The sequence below is a fragment of the Beta vulgaris genome, chromosome 9, assembly GCF_026745355.1.
Source record: "Beta vulgaris subsp. vulgaris cultivar EL10 chromosome 9, EL10.2, whole genome shotgun sequence".
Taxonomy (NCBI): Eukaryota; Viridiplantae; Streptophyta; class Magnoliopsida; order Caryophyllales; family Amaranthaceae; genus Beta; species Beta vulgaris.
This window is the reverse complement of record NC_079210.1, coordinates 657,543-669,477: the sequence shown is the minus strand read 5'-3', so window position 1 is coordinate 669,477 and position 11,935 is coordinate 657,543. Positions and strand designations below refer to the sequence as shown.

The window sequence follows — 11,935 nt, the reverse complement described above, 5'->3', positions numbered from 1 at the left end:
ACACTTTCTATTTTAGGAAGTTTCAATTTAGTTGTGATACTTTCAGGGTAATAACTTCTCTTTATCTTTCTCATGTTACATAAGATTCATTTGTTTTCTTTCTCTGTTTCTCTCCATTATAAAAACTTTCTAAAAATTCGTGATTTTAAAAGTATACGATTAAATTGAAATGGAGGGAATAAAAAGTATCCTAAGGGCTGAGACTCCAAACACCTTCTCTGATCTCTACCGCGAATTTTTGACTTCCACGAACCAGGTAAAGTCTTCTTTCTTTGATATCCTTCTCATTGTTTATCTCTGCTCTATTTTTCGTTGAATTCGATTGCGTATAACTTCTGATATGAACTCTTAAGTATGGATCAATCTTTAAAAATAAGGTTTGTTTCATTACATAATACATATTTTTCTCTGATAAGCAAAACTACAAAGTACTTTAGTGACTTAAATAAAATTCAATGTAATCTCAATTGTTTTCTCTCGAATGTCCCAGCTATATTTTCAATTCCACTCCTGAATGCATTCTAATTGCAAGAATTAAAATCAATACGATAATTCGTGGAATTTTTGAATTACTAGGTTAAGTTGCTTATAACTTTGTCTGTTGTGGAAGTGAAGTGTGAGATATTGCAGGCCACCTGTTTGATATAATGTGCAAATGAGAATTGAGTTATGTTATGCTGCTTTTCTGCTTGTTTCTTGTAAACAATAGTGGTAGAATCTGGGGAAAATGCAAAGATTATAATGCAGAAACTGTTGATTTAGCTACTGCACTTTGTTAAATGTATGGCTAATCTTTAGTTTGATGGATGTGCACAAAGATATGGTGGACTTTTTGTAAGAGATGGGTAATACATATTAGTGGCTTTTTGGGCCTTTAACGAGAAATTGGGTGATTTTACCGTCTTATTGTATTCATTCATCTTATTATGTAATTAAATTTTGTGCATGAGTTCTTACTTCGCGTCAAATTTTAAGCTTGATCTTAATGCTTTTGACAGGAAGAATGGTTTTCCTTTGCTGGAATCGTCCATCTTTAAAAGATCAAAAGGCTTGCTTGGAGAAGTAAATCATGGTTTTCATCCTTATTTATGCCTGCATTCATACTTTTTCTTATGTTTGTCGAAGATTTCTCATTCATTGTTGAATGTTTCTGCAGGACCGATTCCTTTAATTATGATTATGAATGTAAAGGAGTTACTGAGAGGTCAGTATCTTCTCTTCAGAAAGATAAGGAGTTATCAGATAAGGGTTTTTTACTCAATCATGCTCGTGTTCAAATTGGATCTGGTCAAGATACATACGAGAAAGGAAAAAATGCACTTCAGAATTGGAGGTACGTTTCTTTCTGTTACTCATAGTTTAAAATTTTGAAATATAAAACCTCATTTTTCATGGATTAATGTTTCCATGCTCTGAGTTATCGTGTATACAGGCATTTCCAGATGAACTGGACATTCGTTGAAGGTACTACTCCGATCAAAAGTGGAGTAAAATTTTGTGTTTGTGTCAAGGAGTTCCTGCCGTGGTTAATGATGCCACTTCAGGTGGTGTATGTAAAAGAGAACAAGAGTTCTGGGAAAATGAAAGCCTCTTTTAGCTTCGGTAGTGGCACCCTTCAAGGTCACCTACTGGTCAGTATTCTTTCGTTCTCTGCTTCACTTATTGAGTTTCTTCTAAGTCCTTGATTGAAGCTTCTGTTATCGTCATTCTCTGGCTTTTGACCCCCCTCCCCCCAAAATAATAACCCTCATGTAATAATAGAGAAGTTGTGTTGAATTGTGAGGTATAGTATATATGCAGAACGAAGCTTGGAATGCCTTTCGCTTATTATTTTCAAATAATAGATGGTTTTGACATAGCTGTACAGTGACTGCTGAAGTCAAAGGGTGATAACGTAGGGTTTACAGAACCAAGTTACAGTTTGCTTATTAATGTTTGCGTTTGATGCTTACATAGTCTAAATATATTATTACTTCGTAATTTGCATGGTTACCTATCCTTTCTTACTTTTTGTTGCTTCATCTAATTTGTAAATGAATCTCATGTTGTGCTGTTTTTCCTTGGCAAGGTCTGAAAGTTGCACAATCTTTGTCCGTGGCCTTTGTTGTTTTTAAAATTTTGCTGGTGTACTTGTTGATGTTCAGTCTGCCTTTTTCTTTTTTCGTGCTGGATATGTATAGAAATGAATTTTGCAATCTGATTTCTGTTGCCTTTCGAAAAGATTAGATGATATATACAGCAGGTGTTCTAAAGTAGTCCATTGTATTAAAAGTTTTTGATGTTTGGTCAAGCAGGCTGGGGAAGAACGTTTTTCGGTTGAACTGGATGACAATAATCAAGTGTGGTACGAAATACTCTCGTTTTCAAAGCCTGCACATTTTCTCTCGTTTATGGGCTATCCTTATGTACAGCTTAGGCAGCGGTTCTTTGCGAAGGAGTCTACAAATGCTCTTATAAAACATGTATCCACTTGACTTATACTAGATGCAATTGTGTCAAATGAAAATTCTGTATTTGAGAAAAATTTCATTTGCATTCTACTTAATCATTTGCAATTGATCAATTTGATGATATGTATGTTGGAACAAAATCACGGTGTATATCACGATTGCAATAGCCAGTATGGTAGATTTCTATGAATTGACATAGCTTGGACAAATTAGTGGTTTAGTCTCTCCTATTTCTCCAATGTGGGACACTCACATGTTGAATTCCATTGATGACCACATTTGAGTGTCCTACATTCGAGAAAGAAGAGAGACTAAACCACTTTATGAGCTTTGGAGTTACTCCTCTTATCGCCAATTGGTTTTAGTATGGAACCTCATTTGGGCTTGTATGTGGACTGGACTCTCCTCCTCCTTACTGGGTTGTCTAATCCCATTTTGCAATTCTATTAACTTTATCATGTATCAGAGCCTATTTCTTAGGCCTTTCATACTGGGCATTTGTCAAGCAACTGGATAAGGGCCTCTATTGAGAAGAAAGTACCATAATATAAGCTAGAAGAGCTACTCTTACTATTGCGAATTGGTTTTAGTATGGAACCTCCTTTGAGCTTGTATGTAGACCGAACTCTCCTCCTCCTTATTGGGTTGTTCAGGCCTATTTTCACTTCTATCAAATTTATCATGGTATTAGAGCCAGGCCCACGGCTGGGACCGTTAATTAATCTCGGCCAATTGAAAAAGGGACCTTACACGTGAGGGGAAGTGTTGTAGCTATGATATATAGCGCACAAAACATGTGAGTGTCTCTCGTTGATAAAAGAAGATAGATGGGTTCATTTTATATTGCAAAGGGGCTATTCCCCTTATAGCCATATGGTTTTTAGATGAAACCTCCTTTGTCTTATGAAGTGGATTTCTCTCTCCTTGTGGTGGGTGCCGCCTAGGTCCATATTTGACATGGTATCAGAGATCGGGTTGCGGGTCTCTTCTAAACTCGGCCTTTAATCAAGCAACTGGACAAGGGTTTACCTCGACATGATGTCCAACCTATAAAAGGATTATTTTTGATTACCTTTTCAGTTAGCTCTAAATTCTAGAGACACTCACATGTGAAGGGGAGTGTTGAATCCATTGATGACCATGTGTGAGTGTCCCACATTAGAGAAAGATGAGAAACTAAACCACTTTATAAGCTTTGGAGTTACTCTTCCTATCATCAATTGATTTTAGTATGGAATCTCCTTTGGGCTTGTATGTGGACTAGACTCTCCTCTTTCTTATTGGGTTGTCCAGGCTCATTTTCAATTCTATCAACTTTATCATCATTCCCAGCAACTCACTGCAACTGTCAACTACATTGCTAAAAACAAAACTTAATCTAAGCAAAACTGTGGCAATTGACATCTTCTTACAAGCTCCGGTCCTTTCTCACACCGCCGAGCGCCTCCTAACGCCACCACTCGCCAATACTCATCCATTTCATTACTTGGAGGGGGATGGTAAGGGAAACCTCACCCCAAAGAGCCCCTAATGAAATTTGATCCCATATGACCTAATTGAAATCACGAGGGTAAACTTTTACCACTCCAAGTAAAGAAACAAGTTTAAAATAAAAGTGTGTAGATTTAAAGAAACGAAGATAGTTATTGTTTTTTTATATAATTTTAGAGGTTTTATTTATTTGCTTCAAAGAGTCATAAGCATCATCATACACTGTTTGCAAGCTGAATCTCACAGCATGCCATTACAAATTACACAAAATTTCACCTCCAATGATCATGACATAAAAAAATGAACAATAACCACACTATAGTTACACCAAGCTACAAACTCAACACATCTTCTCAAGCCGTAGCTAGTGAATCTGCAAATGTATTCGAACCTCTGCATTTTTGAGTGGTTGTATCCATGATTTTCTGGAATTCCTTATGAATTGAGAATGAAACTCATATTCCACGACCCTCCATTATTACCATGGCACCATAGCACGACTGAACAACACCAAACAAAGGCAACACAGAAACAGATGAACTCCTTAAACATTGAAGAATGAAACCATTTAGCCATTGGAATATCCCTTCTTTGTTACTTGAACTACCTTTTTCTTCACCATTTTTTGGCGGAATCCTAGATTCTGAAAAACTTGAGATTGATTATTCTTCTCCATATTGCAATGAAACCCAAGATGAGTAAGTAAATGACATTGTTTTTTCTTGATTGGCCTTTGAAAAGGAGAACTTGGCCAACCTTGCTCATATTAGAATCAAGCGGGAACAATGAATCAATACTAAGATCATGAATTGAATCTACATTTCTATCATTTCCTTTAGCACAAGTAGAGACCTCATCTCCATCAACATAGACTGAACTTCTCTTGATACACACCTCGCTTGCAAATGAAAGGGTACTTCCATTGACACTTAAACTAGCACTTTATGATAACCTCTTTGGATTTGCCGTCATTTTTCCCTTGTTGACAATAGCGTTTTTGAAAGGTTCATTGTTCAACCAGCACATTGCATCACATGAGATATTTGATTCCTTAATAGGATGAACCATACTCTATGGCTTAGGATGACTAGAGTAACCCTTCAAATTTTCCAAGTTTAGCAAAGCGCATCCACTTCTAATTAACTTGAGCTCATTATCGTGAGAAGGAGGCAGACTTTCTTGCCGAGGAAAAGCAAAAGAATCCAAACAGACACTCCAACATTCACTATCAATAGCAACCAATTTCGATCCCTCTTGAGCAACATGAAAAAAAGCATGGACAAAAGTCCTCTAAGAATTAACACTACCTAATGCAGGGACAAAAACTGATACCATAAACCCTTAATCTTCACACTTAACTACAAAAACCATCCCCATCTATTACAACGAGATTGAATTTTCCACCAAAGGCAACCAAATCGTCTATAGTGCTCAAATTCAATCAAATTTGAGCAACCATTAAAGACATTGGAAATCCATTCAATCAACATAAGTGGAAAATTAATCCATCGCTTTCGATTGTTATAGAATCAGCAATTTTTAAGAAACCATTACTCAGCTCCGATTGAAAAGCCTTACCTTTGATTTGGATTCTCATCTTCAACTTCAATTGACTGAGTTTGCTGAAAACCCACCAAAAAAACGTTACCTACAATCTGACAACTACAAACCAGAGCACAACAAAGCAACTTGAAGAAGGGAACAAACTGAGACAGAGCCTAGAGAGCAAATTAATTGGAAAACGACTGATTTAGAGGGGATTTATGGGAATTATAGAAAAAGAAAACTAGAGGAGGCAGTGAAAACGTGGAGGAAAATCATCAGGGAGAGGAGGTCGACCCTGCGACGGCGCACACCGGAGGGAGAAACGTAGGAGGCGCCGTCGCAGGGGAGGCTGGAGGCTTGCTAGCTAGGGTTCGACAACGTTTTGAAAAGAACAGAGCAGATAAAGCTGGGAATTGAAAGATTTTTTTTTGTTTATTTATTTTTTAAGGTAGTAATTATTTTGGCTCATACAGTTGTAACTGTTGAATTTATGCGGGTTATATTTTTTTTGGGCTTGCTTGGGTAGGAGTAATGAATTTCATTGGATAATTTATGGCTTTTGAAGGAGGTAAATTAATTAGTCATTTCATCATGAATTGAGCCAGCACATGGACTGACCCAAACAAATACATATATATATACATATCCTATGAGACTATGTTTAACTATTTTCTAAATAATTCTATTCATGTGCTTAAGTTGTTGGTTAAAAGAAAACAATGCATTAGATTCCTAAGTATATGTTAATAAAATTAGAAATGAGCAAGTTGTTAACGAATCTTCATAGATTCCTAGACATGATAGGAGCAAGCCAGTGGATTTTTGTCTAAATATGGTTATCTTGTATGTTTCTGTTGGGCTAATAATACTTCATAGATTCCTAGACATGAAGGAGCCAAGCAGCTTCACTTTTCAAGCACTAAATCCTCTCATTCACTATAAAAGCAAGTTGACTAACTAGGAAAGCATAGTATTAGAGCCTTTCACTTCATATTCTAGCTCTCTGTCTTCCAAACAAATTAAACTAAGCTAAACAATCTAACTCTGTCTTCCAAACAAATTAAACTAAGCTAAACAATCTAACTCTGTCATACCCGTGAATCGTGATCTAACTAGCTTAATCTAGCAGCCGACGGTCAGTTCCTCTCATTATCAAGATAAACTGTAGCCGGGCGGGCGGCGCATATATATATACTCGTTACACTTTTCATTGTGAGAAGTTTCACATTACTTGCTACACTTCCTTTTGGGCAATAAACTCTCTCAATATCTCTCCTCTCACATGGGTCCTTTTTTTTCTTTTTACTCTCTACCTCTCTCTTCTCCAAAAATTACCTAAGAGTCCGTGAATTGATTAGAAATGTAGCGAGTAATATGAAACGGAGGAAGTAATACATATATACTATATATGTTTACTACTATATATCGACTAAAATATGCTTAGGATTTGTAGATTATATAGATGCCATACTATGTTTTCATAATCTGTTCAACTTAATATATTGATTTATATATGTCATAATATTTTTTGTTGGGATGTCTTTATCAATATAGTCACAGGGTCCTCCTTCATGCAAAATCTAGCCACTCTTTGTATCCCAAACTTGTCAATTGCCAATTATTTTCTCCTCAATCTACCTTGTAGGTAGACAACATATTATTTGTGAACCGCGTTAAATTTTGGTGGTTGCTCTTGATTGCTTGTTTACTCTCTTTCTCGTATCTGCCATAACATGTTTTAACTTTGTATGACAGGCGAAAGTAAATCTACTGAAGGATGAAAACGACGGAACGATTTCTTTTGATAGTGATATCAATATTGGTCATCGGATTACCGACTTGGGCAGCAGATTTAACCTTTAACGTCGAAACAGCTACCAAAGATACCTACTCTCAACTTTTAAACAATGTGCGTGGTAAAGTGAAAAATGCAAAACTTAAATATGGTGGCACAAATGTACCAGTAATGGCTGCACCTACAAATCCACCAAAGTATCTTTTGATTGATTTGAAGGCTGGAGTAGTTTCCATCACAATTGCTCTCGATAAAAACGATTTATATGTGGTGGGTTATCTTGACAAAAGCGAGGATGGAAAGCCTAGAGCACATTTCTTTGCTGATTCTCCAGCAATTGCAAAGACAACTCTTTTCCCCGAGGCAAAGGGTGCTAAATATCGTCTTCAGATGAACTATAAAGGTACTTGCATAATTTTTGGGCGCAGTAACTATTATTAACCCAAAATCAACAACTGTATATATCTTTGAAACACATAACGCATGTCTTTGATACTTGGTTTTGTTGGTTAGCACTTATAGTACAGGAGGAGTTCTTAGGTGTAACCGTTGCACCATAGGTCTGTCCATAACATATAGTATAACGATCTTCAAACCACCTCTTCTTTTATAAAAAGAACTCAAATAATTAACATGAAATAATGACTAATAACATCTCATTATTTGTATGCACATGTCATTTTTGTTAGATACTATGCCATTATGTACGTGTGAAATTTGTTACACAATAAGTTCTGGTGTAGGATGTTACACCAAATACGCACTCCTTACAGTAACAATGAACATTTGCTCTTATATTTGCTATACCTTGCTTTGTCCATTCATTTATTTTGCTGCCACATCAAGAGCATGTTATTCAGTCCGTCCCAATTTAATTGCAGTACTTTCACGCTGAACACTAAAAACTTGAATTATCTATTGGAGTATTGGTTCAAATAAAGTTGATATTATGAAAATATACATTAACACAAATCCAATATCTTATGTATTACTATTATTGATGTCTTTTATATTAGTAAAAAGAACATGCTCAAGTTAGCTAGGTACATAGTATAAAAGTCAAACTGTGAGTATGTGATGATGACTAATTTGGGACGAAGGGAGAACAATTATCTTGTTGCATTGACCTTAACGTGATATTTTTCCTCAATTGTATTGCTGTTATGTTTCATAGAAATCTAAGCGGTTCGTTATTGTTTTTTGTTTTCAAGTTTTTTTAAAACAAAAAAAGAAAACCAGAAAAAGTGGTTTTCACTTTTTAGTTACCAATTTTCAAAATCATCATGTTTATAATAAGTTCGACTAACTTTTTTTTCATTATAGGACATATTTATATCATATGACTTTTAAATACAAAAAAACCAAAAAACTGAAATCCACAGTGATATCGAATGAGCCCTAAGATCAATAATATTGTTGCACATTTTAGCAATCCATTAAGTATTTATTTATTTATCTAAAATTACTGCAACAGGTACGTACGGTGAACTTGAGAAAAATGCTAAGGCTGATAGAAGCAAAGTGGGTTTAGGTAAACAGCCACTAAAGAAATCAATGGATCAAGTTTACGGAAAGAAGCTCGATGTCCCAACCGAAGCTAAGTTTATGCTTGTTGCAATCCAAATGTTTGCGGAGGCAACACGATTCAAGTATATTGAAAACAAGATCATTGGGCAAAAGTTCGATCAGGTTTACAACCCAGATCATAAATCGATCAAATTTGAGCTCAGTTGGCAGAAAATTACTAAAGGTATTAAGAGTTCTAAAAATGGTGTCATCTCACCACCGATTGATTTAGTTGATGCTCAAAATAAGCCTTGGAAAGTGTCCAAAGTCAGTGATGTAATAAATGACATGGGTCTATTAAAGAATGAAGGCAACAGTCTAGTACATCTATTTTCTGACGTCTTCTTAAGGTTTCTCGCGTCCAATAATGGTGATGATCTTCAGTTATGAAATACCCCTTAAATTTCATGTTGCTGACCAAAGAAAAGTGGTTGTAATGCTATGGATACATTTCGGTGCATTGTGAAATAAAGCACTTCTATGTTAAGGTGCGCGTGTTGCATGGTTTGTTGAATCCTGTCATCTTTATTCTCAACTGATCTGTACAATGTTGATATGTTCTAAATTATTGTATACCAATAATTGTTGCATTAGTTTGGCTTATTATATATGATCGCTCTATCGATCTATGCCTTAAGAGACAGTTGTAAGAAATTATCACACTTCATTATTCTCCTGTGTGTTCCTCCCCGGAAAACAGAATATATCTTCTGTGTTCTATCTTTCCTGCATTCCAAATAACACAAGGTCGTTGTTAACATAGCATAGTAAAAAATAAAATTTGTGGATCACTATTTGATAGAACTTTTTTTTTTAAAACAAATGTCTAGCATGAACTTTTATTTATTTAATGGGGACCACAATAATGTAAAATGTGAAAGTAGAGGTAAAAATGAGAGAATTAATTACAGCTTGCTCATCATATTTCAATTAATGAAACTACACGAGTCCTTAAATAGGCTTAGGTATAAACTAATAAATCTAAAATATAGGCACATGACTAGGTAGTGGCGTAATGGATAAGACCCACTCCTATACTACATAACAAGATTAAACTAACACATGCTAAATTATTTAATAAACAACCCACTAACATATATTGCTAAACTTTAGGAACTATTCAGCTACTCTTAAAGAACAATCATCCATTACTAACAACCATTCTTCTTCAAGACATTTGATAAAAAGATGAGAGAGAAAGTTAGAGAGATAAGTAAAAATTTCCTCTCCCTTCAGCCCCAAGCCCGTAAAACCCTAGTTCAACGCAAAAAATCCCCAAATCAATTGTACTTGCTATTTGCCCAATTTCTTAGTATTCAATGCTTATTAAGCACTCAAGATCTGTCATTAAGATTAATTGTGGAGTTTCGATTATCCAAAATTTCTCCTAAACTGCTTTCCCTCTTCTGTCATAATTGCGATTTTAGCCACCCTAGCTGTAGGTCTGCTAAATTCGTCTTTCAATTTTGGCAGGCCTATTCGTGTAGATCTGGAGTTAATTTGCTGCTGAAGTGTTCCAAAATCTTTAATACTCTGTTAATTTGGATGAGGTGGATCCAATTTATTAGCATCAAGTACAAATTTCATCTTAAATCTAGGGTTTTCTGGTTGTGGGATGTGATGGGTCATTTATCTCATCTAGTGAGAGAGAGTGTTCTTAAATTTTTTTGGTTTTCTATAATCATTTCGCGATGGGTAACCTATTTCTCAATGACTTGGCGTGCTGTTCTTGGAGCTTTATCCAGAATTTCAGAATTCGCATTTAATGCGATTAGAGGTTTCTCTGCTGCTACTCGTTTGTGGTTTTATGTGAAAGGTATGTGGGTGTGGTATTCCTACTATAAATTGGCTTCATCCCAGGTAAATTGGTATTTCTCATTCTTCTGCTTTCTTTCAAACGCTATATCTTGTCTTCCTAAATTGTGTCATCAAAATTTACTTCCTTCATTCTGTTTGGTTTTAGTTTGCATTATGGCGTCTGATTCATCTTTTAAAGAAGTCCTTCTTAAAAATGCTGGTATTGAAAATTCTGTTTCTGGGGATAGTGTAAACCCTAAAGTAATAGAGCCTGTTGATAATTCTGGAAAAAATGTTTTGCATGATGCATGTTTTGACCCCCCTGGTCCTCCCTCTTTCCCGGAGGCGATCATCTTAGATGATCTTCCTCAAGTTCAGCGTGATATTGAGGACTTATCTCAATCATGTCTTGTTGGTATAATGTTAGGTGAGCCTGTGGACTTGAGAACTATTATCTCAAGGACTAGGGCTGATTGGAATTTCTGTAAAGGTGATGTGGAATATCTAGATATGGGGAATCATTGGGTCCTTATTCGATTTGCTAATCCTGGCGATTTGTTTTTAGTTTGGTCAGAAAGGCCATGGCATGTCATGGGTGAGTTGTTTGTTATATACCCTTGGAAAGCTCACTTTGATCTTTTCATTGAGGAAGTAAAGTGGATGGACTTTGGAAAGTGTCCAAAGTCAGTGATGTAGTAAATGACATGGGTCTATTAAAGAATGAAGGCAACAATCTAGTACATCTATTTTCTGACGTCTTCTTAAGGTTTCTCGCGTCCAATAATGGTGATGATCTTCAGTTCTGAAATAGCCCTGAAATTTCATGTTGATGACCAAAGAAAAGTGGCTGTAAGGCTATGGATACATTTCAGTGCATTGTGAAATAAAGCACTTATATGTTACGGTGCGCGTTTTGCATGGTTTGTTAAATACTGTCATCTCTATTCTCAACTGATCTGTACGATGTTGATATGTTCTAAAGTATTGTATACCAATAATTGTTGCATTAGTTTGGCTTATTATATATGATCGCTCTGACGCTCTATCGATGTATGCCTTAAGAGACAGTTGTAACTTATAACACTTCATGATTATACTATGTGTTCCTCCCCGGAAAAAAGAATTTATCTTTTGTGTTCTATCTTTCCTGCATTCCAAATAACACAAGGTCGTTGCATTGTTAACATAGCATATAGTAAAACATAAAATTTGTGGATCACTATTTGATAGAACTTTTATTTTTAAAACAAATGTCTATCATTAACTTTTATTTATTTAATGGGGACCACAA

The 11,935-nt window shown here is 35.6% G+C and overlaps 2 protein-coding genes across 3 annotated transcripts; both read left to right on the top strand.

Annotated features, from left to right (window-relative positions):
* Positions 1 to 146: 146 nt before the first annotated feature.
* LOC104902535 (UPF0548 protein At2g17695) lies at positions 147 to 2,640 on the top strand. Its single transcript, XM_010690334.4, has 5 exons — positions 147 to 256; positions 999 to 1,062; positions 1,157 to 1,333; positions 1,433 to 1,631; positions 2,295 to 2,640. The coding sequence occupies exons 2-5, from the start codon at positions 1,004 to 1,006 to the stop codon at positions 2,472 to 2,474; spliced, it is 615 nt and encodes a 204-aa protein (XP_010688636.1). The 5' UTR covers positions 147 to 256; positions 999 to 1,003; the 3' UTR covers positions 2,475 to 2,640.
* Positions 2,641 to 4,963: 2,323 nt separating this feature from the next.
* LOC104902653 (protein synthesis inhibitor PD-S2) lies at positions 4,964 to 9,361 on the top strand. 2 transcript variants are annotated; one of them, XM_010690508.3, is made up of 3 exons: positions 4,964 to 6,621; positions 7,242 to 7,684; positions 8,756 to 9,361. In XM_010690508.3, the coding sequence occupies exons 2-3, from the start codon at positions 7,264 to 7,266 to the stop codon at positions 9,235 to 9,237; spliced, it is 903 nt and encodes a 300-aa protein (XP_010688810.2). In that variant the 5' UTR covers positions 4,964 to 6,621; positions 7,242 to 7,263; the 3' UTR covers positions 9,238 to 9,361. The 2 variants fall into 2 exon arrangements, with proteins under 2 accessions (XP_010688810.2, XP_057248007.1); XM_057392024.1 differs by lacking the exon at positions 4,964 to 6,621 and adding an exon at positions 6,622 to 6,698.
* The last annotated feature ends 2,574 nt before the right edge of the window (positions 9,362 to 11,935 follow it).

Excerpts from the sequence above, each read along its gene's own strand:
- LOC104902535 (XM_010690334.4), top strand. The coding sequence starts at position 1,004 with ATGGTTTTCCTTTGCTGGAATCGTCCATCTTTAAAAGATCAAAAGGCT. Across the intron at positions 1,063-1,156 it reads CAAAAGGCTTGCTTGGAGAA|GACCGATTCCTTTAATTATG; the intron begins GTAAATCATGGT and ends ATGTTTCTGCAG. Across the intron at positions 1,334-1,432 it reads AATGCACTTCAGAATTGGAG|GCATTTCCAGATGAACTGGA; the intron begins GTACGTTTCTTT and ends TCGTGTATACAG.
- LOC104902653 (XM_010690508.3), top strand. The coding sequence starts at position 7,264 with ATGAAAACGACGGAACGATTTCTTTTGATAGTGATATCAATATTGGTC. Across the intron at positions 7,685-8,755 it reads TCTTCAGATGAACTATAAAG|GTACGTACGGTGAACTTGAG; the intron begins GTACTTGCATAA and ends TTACTGCAACAG.